The 18,360-nt window shown below is 43.1% G+C and overlaps 1 protein-coding gene across 1 annotated transcript in view; it reads right to left on the bottom strand.

Moving 5' to 3' along the window:
- The window catches only part of LOC132393736 (general transcription factor II-I repeat domain-containing protein 2-like), a 171,642-nt gene extending 153,885 nt beyond the window's left edge, over window positions 1–17,757 (bottom strand). The window contains exon 1 of the mRNA XM_059969135.1: window positions 17,739–17,757. Coding sequence (XP_059825118.1) covers window positions 17,739–17,756 — 18 coding nt within the window. The 5' untranslated portion in view covers window position 17,757. The remainder of the gene's footprint in view (window positions 1–17,738) is intronic.
- Window positions 17,758–18,360: the final 603 nt, after the last annotated feature.

Genomic DNA, 18,360 nt, shown 5'->3' with positions numbered 1-18,360 from the left:
ACTCCCGATGAAGGGTTTCAGCCTGATACATCGTCACTACCTCCTCCCATAGATGCTGTCTGGCCTGCTGAGTTCTGCCAGGATTTTATGTTTTTATTAATTCTTGAATTAATATTTAACATGGCATTTTACCTTAAATAATCTGGAATTGAAAGCTAGCATTAAAAATAATAATCCTACTTGTAATAAAGAGCTAGAAGTTCTATTAGTTGTAAGAAAATTTATTGGAAAATTAATACTGTCTAGGGTTGGAAATGCTGTCCTATAAGTTACTCCAGATCTGCAGCATTTTAGTTAATACTTAAACAAAAACAGGAAATGTTGAAAACTCTCAGCAGGTAAGGTAGTATCAGTGAAAAGTGAACTTATCAAACTTCCAGGTCTGCAACCATTTGTCGGAATTGGGAAAGAAATTGAGGCAAGCGAGTTTTCAGTAAAGCAAAAGGTTGTGGATGGCTGTTTGGAACAAGGGGAGTTTCTGTAATAGGATGTCTAAATGGCTTAATGGAGACAATTGTCAGCACATTACACTGTACAACCAGTTGTTACTTATTATATTTTGTAGTTTCAAAACATTTTTACTTTAAATGAAGGTGCGTACTTACCACGTGGTAGTGTGATGACATATGCAATTCACGTATTTTTGCATATACCCCATAAGAAATTATTTAGAAGAACAAGAATGCTTAATCAAACATAATATGATAGGATTACTCAGATATTACTAAAATATTAAATGCACAACATTACCGGTAAAGTGGCAGTTTTCGTGTGGCACCCTACACTTACGAGTGTAAGGTAAACCAGTGGTGGATAAACCAGGCTGGTTACTCAGCTTTTTTGGAAAGAGTAACAGGCAACATGTCAATCTCACCTATGCACTAAAATGGCCCTGCAGGACATTCAGTTTCATCAAAACTGTTATATTTTTAAAACTGCATAAGGTGGAATAGTCCAGCTGACATTGAGGTAGGCAGTGGAGTTAAGCATGGCAGAGACATTCCAGCCCAGCTGATCCTGCGAGGATCTCTTCCAAACCTTTTATGAACCGGTGTCTGAACTGGAAGAGTTTAGCCTACCCTTAGCCTGCCTCTAAAGACAAATGGGCTGATTGAAGAATAGATCTTAGGAAACAGAGACGGACCCAGATAAAGTAGTAATGTTTTGGATGGAACAATCTCATTACTAGTCACTGTAGAAATATAAAAATGGTTTGATTTGAGCTATAAAATTGAAGCAACACATGGAGGTAGACTTACCTTGCAAGTAATAAATAGCCTATATTTTGATCGACATTGAATTTGTTGTATACTGTATATTAGAAGACCTAGTTGAATGATGCAAGACACATGGGATCAGATGAAATAAAGCAAAGGATGCCTGCCACTGATTGCCATCTTCCATTCTTCCTCAGCTGGTGAATTACTACACCTACACGTCCGATAACAGCCTGTAAAAATGCAGCAAGTAGCAATGGCACAGAGTGTACATTAGGTGAGGGGTTTCAAGATTGGCTTCATAGCACCACAGTTGCCTAAAGCACTGTGAAATGAATGGTAAAGCTGTCAGACCGTCGGAGACAAATGTCAAGAAATGTTACTTGACCGCATTCTTGCCTGGACTGCTGTTGGTAGTTAATCTGTACATGGCTGTATTTGTAGGGTAGATACAGTACCATACAATCTTTGTGTAGACAAAGTTCTAGTTTCAAAATGAAAGTACTCTCTATCATGTTGAATGATATTATGATTATGTTAAAGCGTCAGATCATGTTTGGAATCCATAGGGTGCTCCAGTACGATTCTCAAGTATACCCTGAATGCTTCTAGATTGCTGCTGCTTACCACCTAGCAAGCAGCTGCATAGGGGCATGACTGTAAATATTCATTTACAAACTGCCTTTCATTCTGATTCAAAAAGATAGTTTGATTCCTTCACTCTCTCTGGCTATGAATCGAGAAGTGAGGAACTTCACTTGGGTGTTTCTTCACTGGATGGGCTTCAGCAAATTGAGGATCAAGGATCACCATATTTGCAATATACATTTACAGGTATTAGGAATTTACTGTGGTGTGTTGGTCAGGAAGAAACATGCAAATAAAACAGCACCATTCAACAATTATAATGAATAAAGGATTATATAAAAATAAAGTTAGAAGACAAAGGACAGATATGAAATAAATGTGCTTAAATACATAAATACTTGCATGTATTTACGTTCAGAATTGGGATCAGGTTTACTATCCAGCATATTTCATGAAATTTCTTGTTATGTGGTAGATTTAATTTGTTTTTTTTTACACTAATCAACAGAAAAAGACTCTTGTGTGTCAAAGTGAAAGCATATCTCTGCAAAATAATCTAAATTAATTATAAATATAAAGCACAAAATAGTTGATTGCATAAATAATCACCCCCTTCAAGTCCGTATTTGGTAGCTACACCTTTGGCAGCAATTACAGCCTTGCGTTTGTGTAGATATGTCTCTACCAGTTTTGCACATCTGGACTGTAATTATTTTTCCCGTTCTTTAAAAAACTGCTCAAGCTCTGTCAGACTGCATAGGGATTATGAGTGAACAGCCATAAATTCCCAATTGGGTTGAGGACTGGACTCTTGACTTGGCCACTCCAGGACATTAGCTTTGTTGTTTTTAAGCCATATTCCTGTGTAACTTTTGCTTTATGCTTGGGGCCATTGTCTTTCTGGAAAACTAAACTTCTCCCAAGTCGCAGTGCTCTTGGAGACTGCATCAGATTTTTCTCCAGGATTTTCCTGTATTTTGCTGCATTAATTTTACCCTCTATCTTCACAAGCCTTCCAGGGCCTGCTGCAGTGAAGCATCCCCACAGCATGATGCAGCCACCACCATGATTCATGGTATGGATGGTGTGTTTTTAATGATGTGCGGTGTTTGGCTTATGCCAAACATAACGTTTAGTCTAGTGGCCAAAAAGCTCAATTTTGGTTTCATCAAACCACAGAACCTTCTTCCAGCTGATTTCAGACTCTCCAATTGGCCTTCTGGCAAACTGTAGCCAAGATTTCATGTGATTTTTTTTTTCCCACAGTGGCTTACTCTTTGTCACTCTCCCATAAACCTGTGACTGGTTAAGCACCCAGGCAACTGGTGTTGTATGCTCATTCTCTCCCATCTCAGCTATTGAAGTTTTTAATTTCTCCATAGTGGCCTTCATCACTAGTCCTTTTCTTGCACAGTCACTCAGTTTTTGAGGCCGGCCTGCTCTAGATAGATTTACAGCTGTGCTATACTCTTTCCATTTCTTGATGATTCAGTGACTTGGAAATATTCAGGGGAGGGGGTGAATACTTTTTATAGTGTGTGTGTGTGTGTGTGTGTGTGTGTGTGTGTGTGTGTATGTATGTATGTATGTATTGGATGGCATCCGTTAGTCTCGCGCGACCGCGGATCTGTGCCTGGAAAGTTTTGTGAGTGCCCTCTCCAGGGCGCAGGCCTGGGCAAGATTGTATGGAAGACTGGCAGTTGCCCAAGCAGCAAGTCTCCCCTTTTCACGCCACCAATGTTGCCCAAGGGAAGGGCAATGGCCGATACATCTTGGCACCAGTGACGTTGCAGGAGTTGCCAGAACGAGGTTGAAGGCAATGTCGGACTGCCTCCTCAGGGACTCCAGCTCCGGATATGTCCTCAGGGATTACTCCCGATGCCTTTCTCATGAGTGGGTATGTCCGAAAGGCAGTGGAGGATTGAAATCAGAGTTTCAGAAATCAGGACTGACGAGCTCCATCTACCCGAAGCACTGGTTTTAAGGCACCAGGATCCGCCTTCGCCCCTTCTCCTGTCAGTAGAAACAGTTCTGCTATACAGTTTATATACACACATAAATATAAAATAATTAAATTAAATTAGTTCAAAAATGTAATGAGATCGTGTTCATGGGTTTAATGTCCTTTCAGAAAGCTGATGGCAGAGGATAAAAAAGCTGTTCCTGAAATGTTGAGTATGTACCTTCAGACTCCTGTGTCTCTTCCCTGATGGTAGAAATGTGAAGAAGTCATGTCCTTAGTGATGGGAGTCCTTAATGATGGATGTGGGCTTTGTGAATGATTTCTCCTTGAAGATGTCTTGGATGTTGGGGAACCTAGTGTCTATGATGGAGCTGACTGAATTTACAACTTTCTGCAGTTTATTTTGATCCTGTGTCGTGCACCTCCAAATCAGACAGTGTTGCAGCTATCATAATACTCTCCACGGTACATCTACAGAAATTTGCAGGTCTCTCTGGTGACGTGCCAACTCTCCTAAACTGTTAATGAAATATAGCCACTGCCCTGCTTTCTTTGTAGTTGTATCGATATGTTGGGCCCAGGATAGATCCTCAGCGGTGTTGACACCCAAGAACTTGAAGATGCTACTCCTTCCACTTCTGATCCCTCTATGAGGACTGGTGAGTATTCCCTCATCTCCCCCTTTATGAAGTTGTATATTACATAAACAACATTATAATAAGGTTTTTTGAAGTGTCTCCTGCGTTGTGCAGTGATAAGGGTAATAGATGGGGATGGGGGATGTATGTGGGATCTCAAGAATGGTTGTTTAGATTATTTGCCTGGGGGAAGAAATTTTAAGATTGCATGAAGTTTTTGATTTAATTGCCCTATAGCACTTTCCGGAAGAAAGTACTTACCCTGACTAGCCTAATCAATACCTATATATACACACATAGCTGGGCAGATTAGTAAATTTGCAGATTACTCAGAAAGTCAATTTGTGGGCAGTGTAAAAGCTTCTGACAGGATTCAATCATTAACAGAAAAAGCACATTAAAAAAATTTACTCTTAAAAATCATTTTTTTGTGATCATGGTCTTTCAACCACACAATTCGCTGATTGTTTATACTATGTCTGTTAATAAACCTGCTAACAAAATGACACTTAGAATGATGAAAGCTTGAATTTACAAAGTAAAAGCTCTGCACCATGCTGATTTGTAATGCAAGTGGCCATCAGACGGATTTGCTGGCAGTTGCAAAATCATTAACAGAAGTAGCAAATCTATTTTGTTGAGCCTTGTGGTGAACTAGGATCATCTGTCATCCATGACTTGCAACCCATTTATCACCCACGACTGCAGACCAGTATCAAACTTAAATGCAATTATGGTATCAAACAAAATGGACTTTAACTGAGGCAAAATTAGTATGTTAATGACACCTGTGTGTCATCCCCTTTAGAGTATACAAATATAAGCCTCAGGGGAGTATTCTGTCGTATATTCAGCATAATCTAGACCACCACTTGTCATGGTGGCCACATTATGTTGCATATCCTCCCAGCTTTAAACAAAATCAGAAAATGCTTCACTGAATGGATAAGAGGGGTTTATTTTTCCTTTAACTACAACTTCCCTCTAGCATAGTTTGCAGAATCCTTGCCAGTGCCACATCCATTACTCACAGCGTCTCCCAGTTACACCAAGGAGAGAGATCTCCAGTGTTCATCTTCCACCTCACTGGCCTCCACGTTCTGAAGGAGATGATTTCCTCCATCTTCAGAGCAGTTCTGCCCGCTGACACATCTCCCCATTCCTACCCTTTCGTCACTCTGTGAGGACCACTTTTTCATGATTCCTTGATCTGCTCATCCTTCTCCACTACTCCCTGCTCTTCTCATGCAGCTTCAGGAGATCTGACACTTGTCCTTTCACCTTGTCCCTTCCCATCATCTAGGAACCCAGATATTTCACATTTTAAATTTTAAAGTAAATTTATTATCAAATATATCACCATATACAGCACTGAGATTAATTTTCTTGTGGGCATAATCAATAAATCCAAAATAAAATAATAACCATAATAGAATCAATGAAAGACCACACCCTTGGAAATTCAACCAGTGTTAAAACCACAAACTGTGCAAATACAAAAAAAAAGCAATAACTATCAAGAATGTGAGAATAACAGCCCTTGAAAGTGAATCTATAAGATGTGGAAACATTTCAATGAGAGGACAAGTGATGAATGAAGTTATCACCTTTGGTTCTAAATACTAAGTAATGATAGAGCTCTAGAAAAGCATAAGGCTAGCAGGAAGGAGATTAAGAATGAAATTAGGAGAGCCAGAAGGGGCCATGAGAAAGCCTTGGTGAACAGAATTATGGAAAACCCAAGTCATTCTACAAGTATGTGAAGAGCAAGAGTTTAAGATGTTAGAGAATAGGACCAATCAACTGTGACAGTGGAAAAGTGTGTATGGAAGCAGAGGAGATAGCGGAAGTACTTAATGAATACTTTGCTTCAGTATTCACTATGGTAAAGGACCTTGACAATTGTAGGGATTATTTACAGTGGACTGAAAAGCTTGAGCATGTAGATATTAATAAAGAGGATGTGCTGGAGCTTTTGGAAAGCATTAACTTGGATAAGTCACCGGGACTGGATGAGATGTACCCCTGGCTACAATGGAAGGTGAGGGGGGAGATTGCTGAGCCTCTGTGTGGTGAACTACATATACCTGTTTGGACACGCCCCCCCCCGCCCCCCCCGCTGACTGCTCCTGTGGTTCCTCCCACAGTACAAAGGCGATTGGGGACTCAGCCTTGGCCTCAGTCTCCAGGATACAATGTGGTGGTCAATTGCTGCTTGTTCTTTCTTCCAGCCAATAAAAACCTATATATCACCTCACATCTCCAAGAGTAATTGATGGTGCATCAATTTTATTGGCTGGAAGTTTTAAAACATGGAAAGCATTTTACATCCAGAAAACTTAGACCTTGATCCTCAAAACTCAGAAGCAGCTCTTGCCTTTGAACTCTGGCTTGCATGCTTCCAATCATACTTGGAGGAGGGTCATGTGACTGAGCCCGCTATTATGCACAGAATCCTCCTTTCGAGGGTCACCCCAAAAGTTTACTCCCTTATCAGGGACCTGCCGACCTACCAAGGGGCACTGGACGCCCTCAAAAGACAGTACCTGCGGCCGGTGAACACCGTCTATGCAAGACATCGCTTAACAACGTGGTGACAGCGACCCGACGAGTCGAACGCTGAGTTTCTCTGAGCCCTACAGACACTCGTGCGAACTTGCGACTGAAAAGTTCTGACAGCGGAACAACATGTGGAGCTGCTAGTACAAGATGCCTTCGTTACGGGGATCAAGTCAGTGTACATGCGCCAGCGGCTGCTGGAAAATGCCGATCTTACCTTACGCTCGGCGATCGAGACAGCCGACATGCTGGAGGCTGCTCTGCACAATGCTGACGCTGTCCAGCCACGCAATCCCCCGCCGGTTCCATGGAAACTGCAGACCCCGCCACCCACCACTGCCAGTCGTGAGTCCACGAACTCCCTAAACCCGACCACAGCTACTGCCAGTCGCAAGTCCTCGCAATGTTACTTCTGCGGACTTGAAAAGCACCCCCGAAAACGCTGCCCGGCCCGAGAAGTGACCTGCTCCCGCTGCGGGAAGAAGGGCCATTTCGTCAAGGTCTGTAAGTCTGAACTACAAGCGGGGTTGGGCAGCGCCTCGTGCGAGACATGGGGCGTCCATCTTTGTCGGTGCCACCTTGTCCCGCCCCCGACCCACCAGTGCTTACCGGGCATCAAGACGGCGGTTCAACTCTGGCCTCTGTAACCCTCGACCAAAGCGCCCACACCAGCTTGCAAGGTCAATGATGGACATCCTGGTGGAGTGGCACATGACTAGCTGCCTGTTTGACACGGGCAGCACTGAGAGTTTTATTGACCCGGACATGGTGCAACGCTGCGGACTCGTGACACGGCCTGTAAGCTATAGGGTCACCATGGCTTCTGGGTCGCATTCCACAGACATCCGGGTGGGTTGTGTAGTGTCATTGGTAGTGCAGGGCACAGAATATCGGAACTTTGCGCTACTGGTCATGCCTCAACTGTGCACGCCTGTGCTATTGGGGCTGGACTTCCAGAACCACCTCGAAAGTGTGACTATGGCATATGACGGGCCCCTCCCACCACTCACTGTCAGGAATCCTCAGTTTTGTGGGACTTCGTCATATACCCCGCTACTGACCACACACACACACCGACTCACACATCCCACCCAACACCATGCCGACAGCTGCGCTACTGACACCACTTGTAGCCTCTCCACCCTCAAGATCCCTCCCCCACCACTGTTCACCAACCTGACCCCCGACTGTAAACCTGTGGCAACTAAAAGCAGGAGGTTTGGCGTGGGGGATAGGGCCTTCATTCAGTCAGAGGTGCAGTGGCTGCTCAGGGAGGGGATCACTGAGCCAAGCACAAGTCCTTGGAAGGCCCAGGTGGTTGTTGTTCAAACCGGACAGAAAAATAGGATGGTCGTGGACTATAGACAGACCATCAATAGATTTATGCAGCTTGACGCATACCCCCTATCCCGCATCGCGGATATGGTCAACCAGATCATTCAGTACAAGGTGTACTCGACAATAGATCTGAAATCTGCTTATCACCAGCTCCCCATCTGCCCGGAGGACCGCCCCTACACCGCCTTCGAGGCGGGCGGCAGGCTCTATCACTTCCTGCGCGTCCCTTTCGGTGTCACAAATGGTGTCTTTGTCTTCCAGAGGGAAATGGACCGGATGGTGGACCAGTGCCAAATGAAGGCCAATTTCCCTATCTGGATAACATCACCATCTGTGATCACGACTGGTCGGATCACAACGCCAGCCTCCAATGATTTTTCCAAGTGGCCAAAGCCCTGAACCTTACTTATAACAGGGACAAGTGCGTGTTCAGAACCACCCGACTCGCTATCCTTGGGTATGTCGTGGAAAACGGGGTCATTGGCCCTGATCCCAACCATATGCGCCCCCTGTTAGAACTCCCTCTTCCCACCACCCTCAAAGCCCTCAGACGGTGCCTGGGCTTCTTTTCCTATTACGCCCAATGGGTCCCCCATTACGCAGACAAGGCCTGCCCCCTGGTCAAGTCTACCACATTTCCCCTCTCTGCCGAGGCCCGCGCGGCCTTCAGCAGCATTAAAGGGGACATTGCCAAAGCAACAATGCATGCGGTGGACGAGACCATTCCCTTCCAAGTAGAGAGTGACACCTCCGATTTCGCGCTGGCTGCTACCCTCAATCAGGCAGGCAGGCCAGTAGCATTCTTTTCTCGTACCCTTCAGTGCCCTGAAATTCAGCACTCCGCGGTGGAGAAAGAAGCCCAGGCCATAATGGAAGCTATTAGGCACTGGAGGCACTATCTCGTCGGCAAAAGTTTCATCTTGCTGACCGACCAGCGCTCAGTTGCGTTCATGTTCAGCAACCAACAGCGGGGCAAAATCAAAACTGATAAAATTTTGCGGTGGAGAATAGAACTCTCCACCTACAACTATGATATCCTGTACAGGCCTGGAAGGCTTAATGAGCCCCCTGATGCCCTATCCCGGGGAGCATATGCCAGCACACGGCTCGACCATCTATACGCCCTTCATGCACATCTTTGCCACCCGGGGGTCATCCGATTTTACCATTTCATGAAAGCCCAGAACTTGCTGTACTCCCTTGAGGACATCAGGACGATGACCAGGGACTGCCAAGTCTGCGCTGAGTGCAAGCCGCACTTCTACCGTCCTGAAAAGGTGCAACTTATCAAGGCCACCTGCCCCTTTGAGCGGCCGAGTGTTGACTTTAAGGGCCCCCTTCCCTCCACCGACTGCAATGTCTACTTTCTCAATATTATCGACGAGTACTCGCGGTTCCCTTTTGCCATCCCCTGCCCCGACACCACTGCCACGTTCGTCATAAAAGCCCTGCGCCAGCTCTTCACTCTGTTCGGATATCCCTGCTATATGCACAGTGATAGAGGGTCCTCCTTTATGAGTGACGAGCTGCGCCAGTACCTGTTGGCTAGGGGCATTGCTACTAGTAGGACCACGAGCTATAATCCCCAGGGAAATGGACAGGTGGAGAGGGAGAATGCCACGATGTGGAAAGCCACACTTTTAGCCCTTAAGTCAAAAGGGTTGCCGGTCTCTCAATGGCAGGAGGTCCTCCCCGAGGCACTCCACTCTATCCGCTCCCTGTTATGCACGTCCACCAATGCCACCCCTCACGAGCACATATTCTCTTTTCCCAGGAAGTCTGCCACTGGGACCACCCTACCAGCTTGGCTGACGTCCCCAGGGCCAGTGCTGCTCCAGAAACATGTGAGAAGCAATAAATACTCCCCGCTGGTCGAGAGGGTTCACCTTCTACATGCGAACCCCCAGTATGCCTAAGTGGTCTTACCTGATGGGCGGGAGGACGCGGTTTCCGTCCGCGACCTGGCGCCTGCAGGAGCAGCAGACCACTACCCCGAACACTCCACGGTAACTATGAACCCTGTACCTGAGGTGACACCGTGCACACCGAGCCCTACACAGACTCCTCACGACGCTCCTATACCGGGCGTCTCGTACAGGCGTGAGGGATCACTGATGCCTAGTGGGCTGACACCTCCAGTTAGGCTGGAACCAGCACAACCACCGTCTCTGGTGCAATCACCACCGGCACCTGTGCAATCACAGCCGGTGCTACGTAGATTGCAGCAACAGATTCGACCACCTGATAGACTTAACCTGTAAATATACTTGTAAGAAACTTCGCCCCATGGGGACTCTCTTTTAAAACAAAGGTGGGGGGGTGCATGTGGTGAACTACATATACCTGTCTGGACACGACCCCCTGCTGACTGTTCCTGTGGCTCCTCCCACTGACCGTGGCTCCTCCTACGGACCCGGTATAAAGACAATTGGTGTCTCTGCCCCGGCCTCAGTCTCCAGAATGCAGTGTGGTGGTCAATTGCTGCTTGTTCTTTCTTCCAGCCAATAAAAGCCTATATCTCGCCTCACGTCTCCAAGAGTTATTGATGGTGCATCACTCTGGCAATGATCTTTGCATCATCAATGTGGACAGGAGAGGTTCCGGAGGATTGGAAGGTTGCAGATGTTGTTCCTGTATTCAAGAAAGGGAGTAGAGATATCCCAGGAATTATAGACTAGTGAGTCTTCCTTCAGTGGTTGGTAACTTGATGGAGAAGATCCTGAGTGGCAGGATTTATGAACATCTGGAGAGGTATAATATGATTAGGAATAGTCAACATGGCTTTGAGGATGTGACTAAACACATTGATGAAGGTAGAGCAGTAGATGTAATGTATATGGATTTCAGAAAAGCATCTGATAAGGTACCCCATGCAAGGTTTATTGAGAAAGTAAGGAGGCATGGGATCCAAGGGCTGCTTGCATTGTGGATCCAGAATTGGCTTGCCCACAGAAGGCAAAGAGTGGTTGTAGATGGTTTGTATTCTGCTTGGAGGATGTTGACCAGTGATGTTCAGCAAAGATCTGTTCTGGGACCCCTACTCTTTGTGATTTTTATAAATGACCTGGGTGAGGAAGTGGAAAGATGGGTTAGTAAATTTTTTGATGACTCAAAGGTTAGGGGTGTTGTGGATAGTTTGGAGGGGTGTCAGAGTTTACCACAAGGTATTGATAGGATGCAAAACTTGGCTGAGAAGCAACAGATGGAGTTCAATCCAGATAAGTGTGAGGTGGGTCAAATATGATGGCAGAATATAGTATTAATGGTAAGGCTCCTGCCAGTATGAAGGATTAGAAGGATCTTGGTGTCTGAGTCCATATGACACTAAAAGCTGCTGCGCAGATTGACTGTGTGGTTAAGAAGGCATATAGTGTATTGGCCTTCATCAAAGATGGGATTAAGTTCAAGAGCCGAGAGATAATGTTACAGCTATATAGGACCCTGGTCAGAACCCCACTTGGAGTACTGTGCTCAGTTCTGGTCACCTCACTACTGGAATGATGTGGAAACTACAGTAAGGGTGCAGAGGAGATTGACAAGGATGTTGCCTGGATTGGGGAGCGTGCCCTATGAGAACAGGTTGAGTGAACTCAGCCTTTTTTCCTTGGAGTGACGGAGGATGAGAGGTGATCTGATAGAGGCATATAAGATGATGAGAGGCATTGAACGTGTGGATAGTCAGAGGCTTTTTCCCAGGGCTGAAATGGTTAACACAAGAGGGCACAGTTTTAAGGTACTTGGAAGTTGGTACAGAGGAGATATCAGGGGTAAGTTTTTTACACAGAGAGTGGTGAGTGCATGGAATGGGCTGTCAGTGATGGTGGTGGAGGTGGATACAATAGGGTTTTTTAAGAGACTCTTGGATAGGTACACGGAGCTTAGAAAAATAGGGGGCTGTGGATAACCCTAGGTAATTTCTAAAGTAAGTACTTGTTCGGCACAGCATTGTTGGCTGAAGGGCCTGTACTGTGCTGTTCATTTGAATTTCTTCCATTCCGTGCATTGCATTCTGTGCTCAGAATAGTTCTCCTCTGCAAAGGAGAAACCAGATTCAGATTAGGTGCCAACACGAGGAAATCTGCAGTTGCTGGAAATTCAAACAACACACACAAAATGCTAGTGGAACACAGCAGGCCAGGCAGCATGAAGGATTTCGACCCAAAACGTTGACTGCTTCTTTCAACAGATGCTGCCCGACCTGCTGAGTTCATCCAGCTTTTTTGTACGTCTTGATTTGACCACAGCATCTGCAGTGTACTTTGTGTTTAGAATAACATTGATGTTTGTATACTGAAGAGCATACAGATGCTAGTTCATGCAGCCTTCCAGTGGATTTCATGATGTCTCCAATGGAAATTCCTTTAACATCATTGCATGATGGATATATGTCAAATTTCTTTGTTTTTCTATCAATGCAGAAATTATGATCTTCATTTTAATGATACATTTGCACATTTAACTGCAGAGGAATTTAATATCCACTGCAATATGCTTTTTTTGATGACAGTGTTCCAAATAATTTCCAGGTTAATGTAATAAGCATATAAAACATTAATATTAATCGGTTATTTTATAAATTTGATTTCATTTGTACGGCTGGATTCACTTTATTGCAATTTTATTTTTGCTTTGACATAAGCTAGGATTAGCAAATTGTTTTTAATTATATTTTCCTTTTTTTTCCTGCTCACAAGATTTGGACATAAGTAGCAAATTCTGCAGTTCATTTCACGTTGAGAAGATGTTGGTGGTTTGGTTTCTGGAAATACTGTTGTTATTGCTGTGAAGGTACTCACGTCAGTTTGGGTGGCACAGTATTGTAATGATGAGTACAACGTCTTACAGTACCAGTGACCTGGGTTCATTTTTTGCCGCTGTCTGTAAAGAGTTTGTACGTTCTCTCCGCGACCCACAGCTACCATCAGAAGGAAGGAAGAGGAGCTTCAGGACCCACACCACCAGCTTCATGAATAGTTATTATTCTTCAACCATCAGGCTCTTGAACCAGAGAGGATAACTTTACTCAGGTTTACTTGCCCCATCACTGAAATGTTTCCACAACCAATGGACTCACTTTCAAGGACTGCACATCTCACTTTTTCAATACTTATTGCTTAGTTATTAATTATTATAATTTTTTTCTTTTTGTATTTGAACAGTTTGTTGCCTTTTGCACAAATGTTGAATACCCAAGTTGGTGTGGTCTTTCATTGATTCTATTATGGTTATTATTTTATTATGGATTTATTGAGTAGAAAAGAAGATGAATCTCATGGTTATATATGGTAATGTATATGTAGCTTGATGATAAATTTACTTTGAACTTATATGTAAAGATGGTGCTTCAGGGATCAAAGTGAGTTCAAGACTACTTACTTTTCCAGTTGACACATTAATAAAGTGATTAATGCATAGAGTTGTACAGCACAGAAATATGGCCAATTTATCCATGCTGACCTAGTTGCCTATCTGAGCTGCATTTAGTCAGTAATTTGAGGTTCAGATGTTTGGATTTCAATTCTGGTGCTGTTCTGTAAGAAGACTGTACATTTTCTCTATAGAATGCATAGGTTTTCTCTGGGTTCTCAGTTTCCTTCAACAGTCCAAAGACATACTGGGTAGGTGAATTGGTCATTGTAAATTGTCCTGTGATTAGACTAGGATTAATCAGGTTTGGTGGGGGTTGCTGGGTGGAGTGTCTCGAAGGACTGGAAGGGCCTACTCCATGTTGCATCTCTAAAGTAAGTAAGTAATTATTCCTTGAAACATCTCCTGTCTATGTATCTCCCTAAATATCTTTTAAACATTGTTACTGTACCTGCCTCTACCATGAACTCCAGCAGGTCTTTCCATACACGTATCACCCTGTGTGTGTATAAGGATATACCAAAACTCCCCCTTAAATCTTTCCCTTCTCGCATTAAGTCTAAGCTCTGGGGAAAAAATAAGATTGTGACTGTTCATCTTTTCTCTGCCCCTTGTGTTTTTATATACGTCTATGAAGTCTCTCCTCAGCCTTCTGTGCTCCGGGGATAGAAGCACCAACCTACCCAGTCTCTCATTAGAACCAAGCTCTCTTGCCCTGATTATACCCTTGAGTATCTTTTCTGCACACTTTCCATCTTAATGACATAATTTCTATAGCTAGCTGACTGGAACTGCACACAATATTCCAAATGCTGTCTCTTCAATATTCTGTATAGTTGTAACCTGACATCCCAATTCTTGTACTGAAAGGACAGTCTGATTAAACATGGCTAGTGCCCTATTTGTTTTGGGTTTAGTCTTCAAAAATGTTTAGACCACCCATGTGAATCAGTATGTCCTGTAAAAAGCACTTGAATATTCATATTTGATTTTATCATTTCAGATGTGCTCTGATTATAAATGTCTAATACTATGCATCTAAAAATCTGAAGTAAACTAAGCAATTGTAACTTTTGAAATTGTATATAATCATCTTCCAGTATTCTTAAATATAACCAGTTCTTTGGGAGTCTCTAAGAATATACGGTTAATACTAGAATTCCTTACACCACAATAGTGTAGTAGTTCGCACGCTATTACTGTTTGGGGCTTTGGATTCTGGAGTTCAATTCCGGTGTCGTCTGTAAGGTGTCCCTGAAGAATGCGTGGGTTTTCCCGGGAACTCTGGTTTCCTCACACAGTCCAAAGATGTAGCGGCTAGGTTAATTGGTCATCGTAAATTATCCCGTGATTAGATTCGGGTTTAATTGGGGTTGTTGGGGTTGCTGTTGTGGTGTAGTTTGAAGAGCTGGAAGAGTCTATCCCATGCTGTATCACTAATAAATTAATTGATTAATTAACAGTTTGGAGGAACAGAGGGATCTTGGGGCTCATGTCCCTCAAAGTTGCAGCACAAGTTGTTAGGGTAGCCAAGAAGGTATATGGTGTGTTGGCCTTCATTAGTCAAGGGAGTTGAATTCAAGAGCCATGAATTCAAAAGCTCTATAAACCTGGGTTAGACCACTCTTGAAGTAATGTGTGCAGTTCTGATTGCCTCATTATGGGAAGGCTGTGAAAGCTTTAGAGAGAGTGCAAAGGAGATTTAACAGGACTCTGCATGGATTTGAAGTATGTCTTACGAGGATAGGTTCAGCAAGCTAGGGATTTTCTCTTTGGACAGAAGGAGGATGGGAGATGACTTAATAGAGGTATTCAAGATGATAAGAGACAAAAATAAAATGGACAGCTAGAAACATTTTCCCAGGGAGGTAATGACTAATACAAAGGGGGCATAATTTTAAGGTGATTGGAGAGAAGTATAGGGGGATGTCAGCGGTAAGAGAGTAGTATGTAGGTATGTTGATCACCCTGCTAGGGGTGGTGGTAGAGGCAGATACATCAGGTATATTTAAGAGACCCTTAGAAAGGCACATCATCCATGAGGACCACAACCTTGTTGAGGTTTAGAGGCTTGCTTGCCTCAGTGAACCAGAGAACTCTGTTGGCTGGAGTCACAGCTTTATGCTTTGGCTCTTCGTTGGATCACCCATGCCAAGCAGGTCAAAGGGTAGAGACCAGACTAAGATCGGTCCACTGGTCCTCTAGGTTTGGCGGCTCAGCTCAGGGCTAACAACCCTGAATGGTAAAACAAAACTGTTATGGAAATGTAGAATCCTTCTACATTTGAGTGCAATGGTATTCCTGAGTCTCCACCCAGGACTTGCATGACTGACAGTTGTGAAAACCGAGAGGAAGCTACTGGCATGATGAATGAAGCCATTAATTCCACCCAGGATGTAGGACCTTCATTGCTGCCCTAAACAACAACAGTGTAACAGGCAGTAAGTAAGTAAGATAGGCATACAGATGAAAGAGAAAATGGAGGGTTGTGTAGGAGGGAAAGGTTAACTTAATCGTGGAGTAGGTTAAAGATTTGGCACAATATCATGGGCCAAAGGGCTGATTCTGTGGTGTACTGTTGAAAGTTATAAGAGATCTTCTGACCAGGTCTTCCGCCTCATGTATGCTTCTGCTGAATAAAGGCCTGTTATATCTAAAGCTATGGACTTCACATGGTGTATTCAAAGTCACTAATACTATTTCAAAAAGGAAAATCATTTAGCTGTAATTTTGAAAGAGATTGGACTTAAAAACAAAAAGCTTATATTGATTGAAGAAAACATAGAGCTCATATTCTCAACATAAAATGAGTAAAATAATCCTCAAAAGGTATAAAGCAAATCCTTTAGTATGATGATGGATATGAATTACAAGTAAAATCTATATCAACCTAAGTAGTATTTTTTTAATTTTGATAATTGAGAAATTTAATGGAAATGGAATTCAGAGCAAAGTCTCCAGAAATATTATGAATAGTTAATTAGAAAATTAATAAAATCTCTTCAGACAAAACAGGGATGACTTGTTACTGGAAAGCTTAAAATGATTACAACATTTACAAGTGCCATTTGGCTAAAGAATAATATGAAAAGAAGACAATGAAATAAGAGAAAAATTATTTTGTGTTTATATAAGTAGTTCTGAGATATCATTACTATCTAAAGGCAGAAAAGTAGTCTGCTCCTGTGCTAAGATGTCAATGTTTCTGTTGAACAAATCATGTTATTTTCATATGTTAGTTGCATTCTATGTTGCAAGTATAGGACAATTAATTGTCATCAGTGTTTAATTATAATCATACCAATGCTTGAGTTACACGGCAAAGCATGTTTTCTGTTTAACCAAAATCAAATGCATAATATGAGTTGTATTTGCACATATGATGTTATGTTATCATGCCAGCACCAATCAGACTCATTCATGGCTGCAACCACTAAGGAATGGTTGGACAGCAATCGCATGTTATAATCAATTGTTGATTTCTCTCCAAGTTTTCCAATGTCCTGTTTTGAAAATACATCCCTGTTAAATCATTAGCATCGAGTCTACTCCCTTCCAAAGAGTACCTAGGCATAACCTTTACCACAAGGACTACTGTGGATCAAAAAGATGGCTCTCCAGCACCTCAGGGGCATTTAAGGATGGACAATAAATGTTGACTTTCCAATGATGCTCACATCCAGATATATAAGAGAATTTAAAAAAAAATGATTAAAGCTTTGTAGAGCTCAGAAATATAGAGTCATAGAACACAACAGCACAGAAGCAGGCTACTTGGCCATTCTAATCTGTTCCAAACCATTAATCTGTCTAGTCCCATTGACATGCACCCAGACCATAGCCATTTATACCCCTTCCATCCAAGTACCCACCCAAATTTTTCTTAAAAGTTGAAATTGAACCTGCATCCATCACTGCAGCAGTCAGTTCAGACCACATTCTCATCATACTCTGAGTAAAGAAGATTCCCCCTCATGTTCCCCTTAAACATTTCACTTTTCACTCTTCACCCATGACATCTAGTTGCAGCTTCACCCAACCCTAGTGGAAAAATCTGGTTGCATTTACCTTATCTATACTCCTCATAATTTTGTATATCTCTAACAAATATCTCCTCAGTCCACTTTGTTCTAGGGGATAAAGTCCTAAACTCTTCAACCTTTCCCTATAACTCAGGTCAAGTCCAAACAACATCCTTATAAATTTTCTCTGCACTCTTTCAATTCATTTGCATCATTCCCATATGTAGGTGACTAAATCTGCACAAATACTCCAAGTGAGGCCACATCAACAACTTACACAATTTCAACATAACGTCCTAACTACTGTACTCAATATATTGATTTATGAAGGCCAATGTGCCAGGATATTTTTTAATGATCCTATCTATCTGTGACACCACTTTCAAGGAATTTTAGTTCGGTATTCCCAGATCCTTCTGTTCTACCAGACTTCTCAGTGCCCTACCACTCACTGAGTAAGACCTATCTTGGTTGGTCCTTCCAAAGTGCAACACCTCACAATTGTCTGTATTACATTCTATCTGCCATTTTTCAGCCCATTTTCAGCTGTTCCAGATCCCACTGCAAGTTTTGATAGTGTTCCTCACTGTCCATTACACCCCAATCTTGGTGACATCGGCAAATTTGCTGATCTAGTTCACAACAGTACTGTTGGTATAGGTGACAAA

Source organism: Hypanus sabinus, chromosome 5 (genome assembly GCF_030144855.1).
Source record: "Hypanus sabinus isolate sHypSab1 chromosome 5, sHypSab1.hap1, whole genome shotgun sequence".
In the NCBI taxonomy this organism is placed as follows: Eukaryota; Metazoa; Chordata; class Chondrichthyes; order Myliobatiformes; family Dasyatidae; genus Hypanus; species Hypanus sabinus.
The sequence above is the reverse complement of the archived record's forward strand: the minus strand, read 5'-3'. Positions and strand labels throughout refer to the sequence as shown.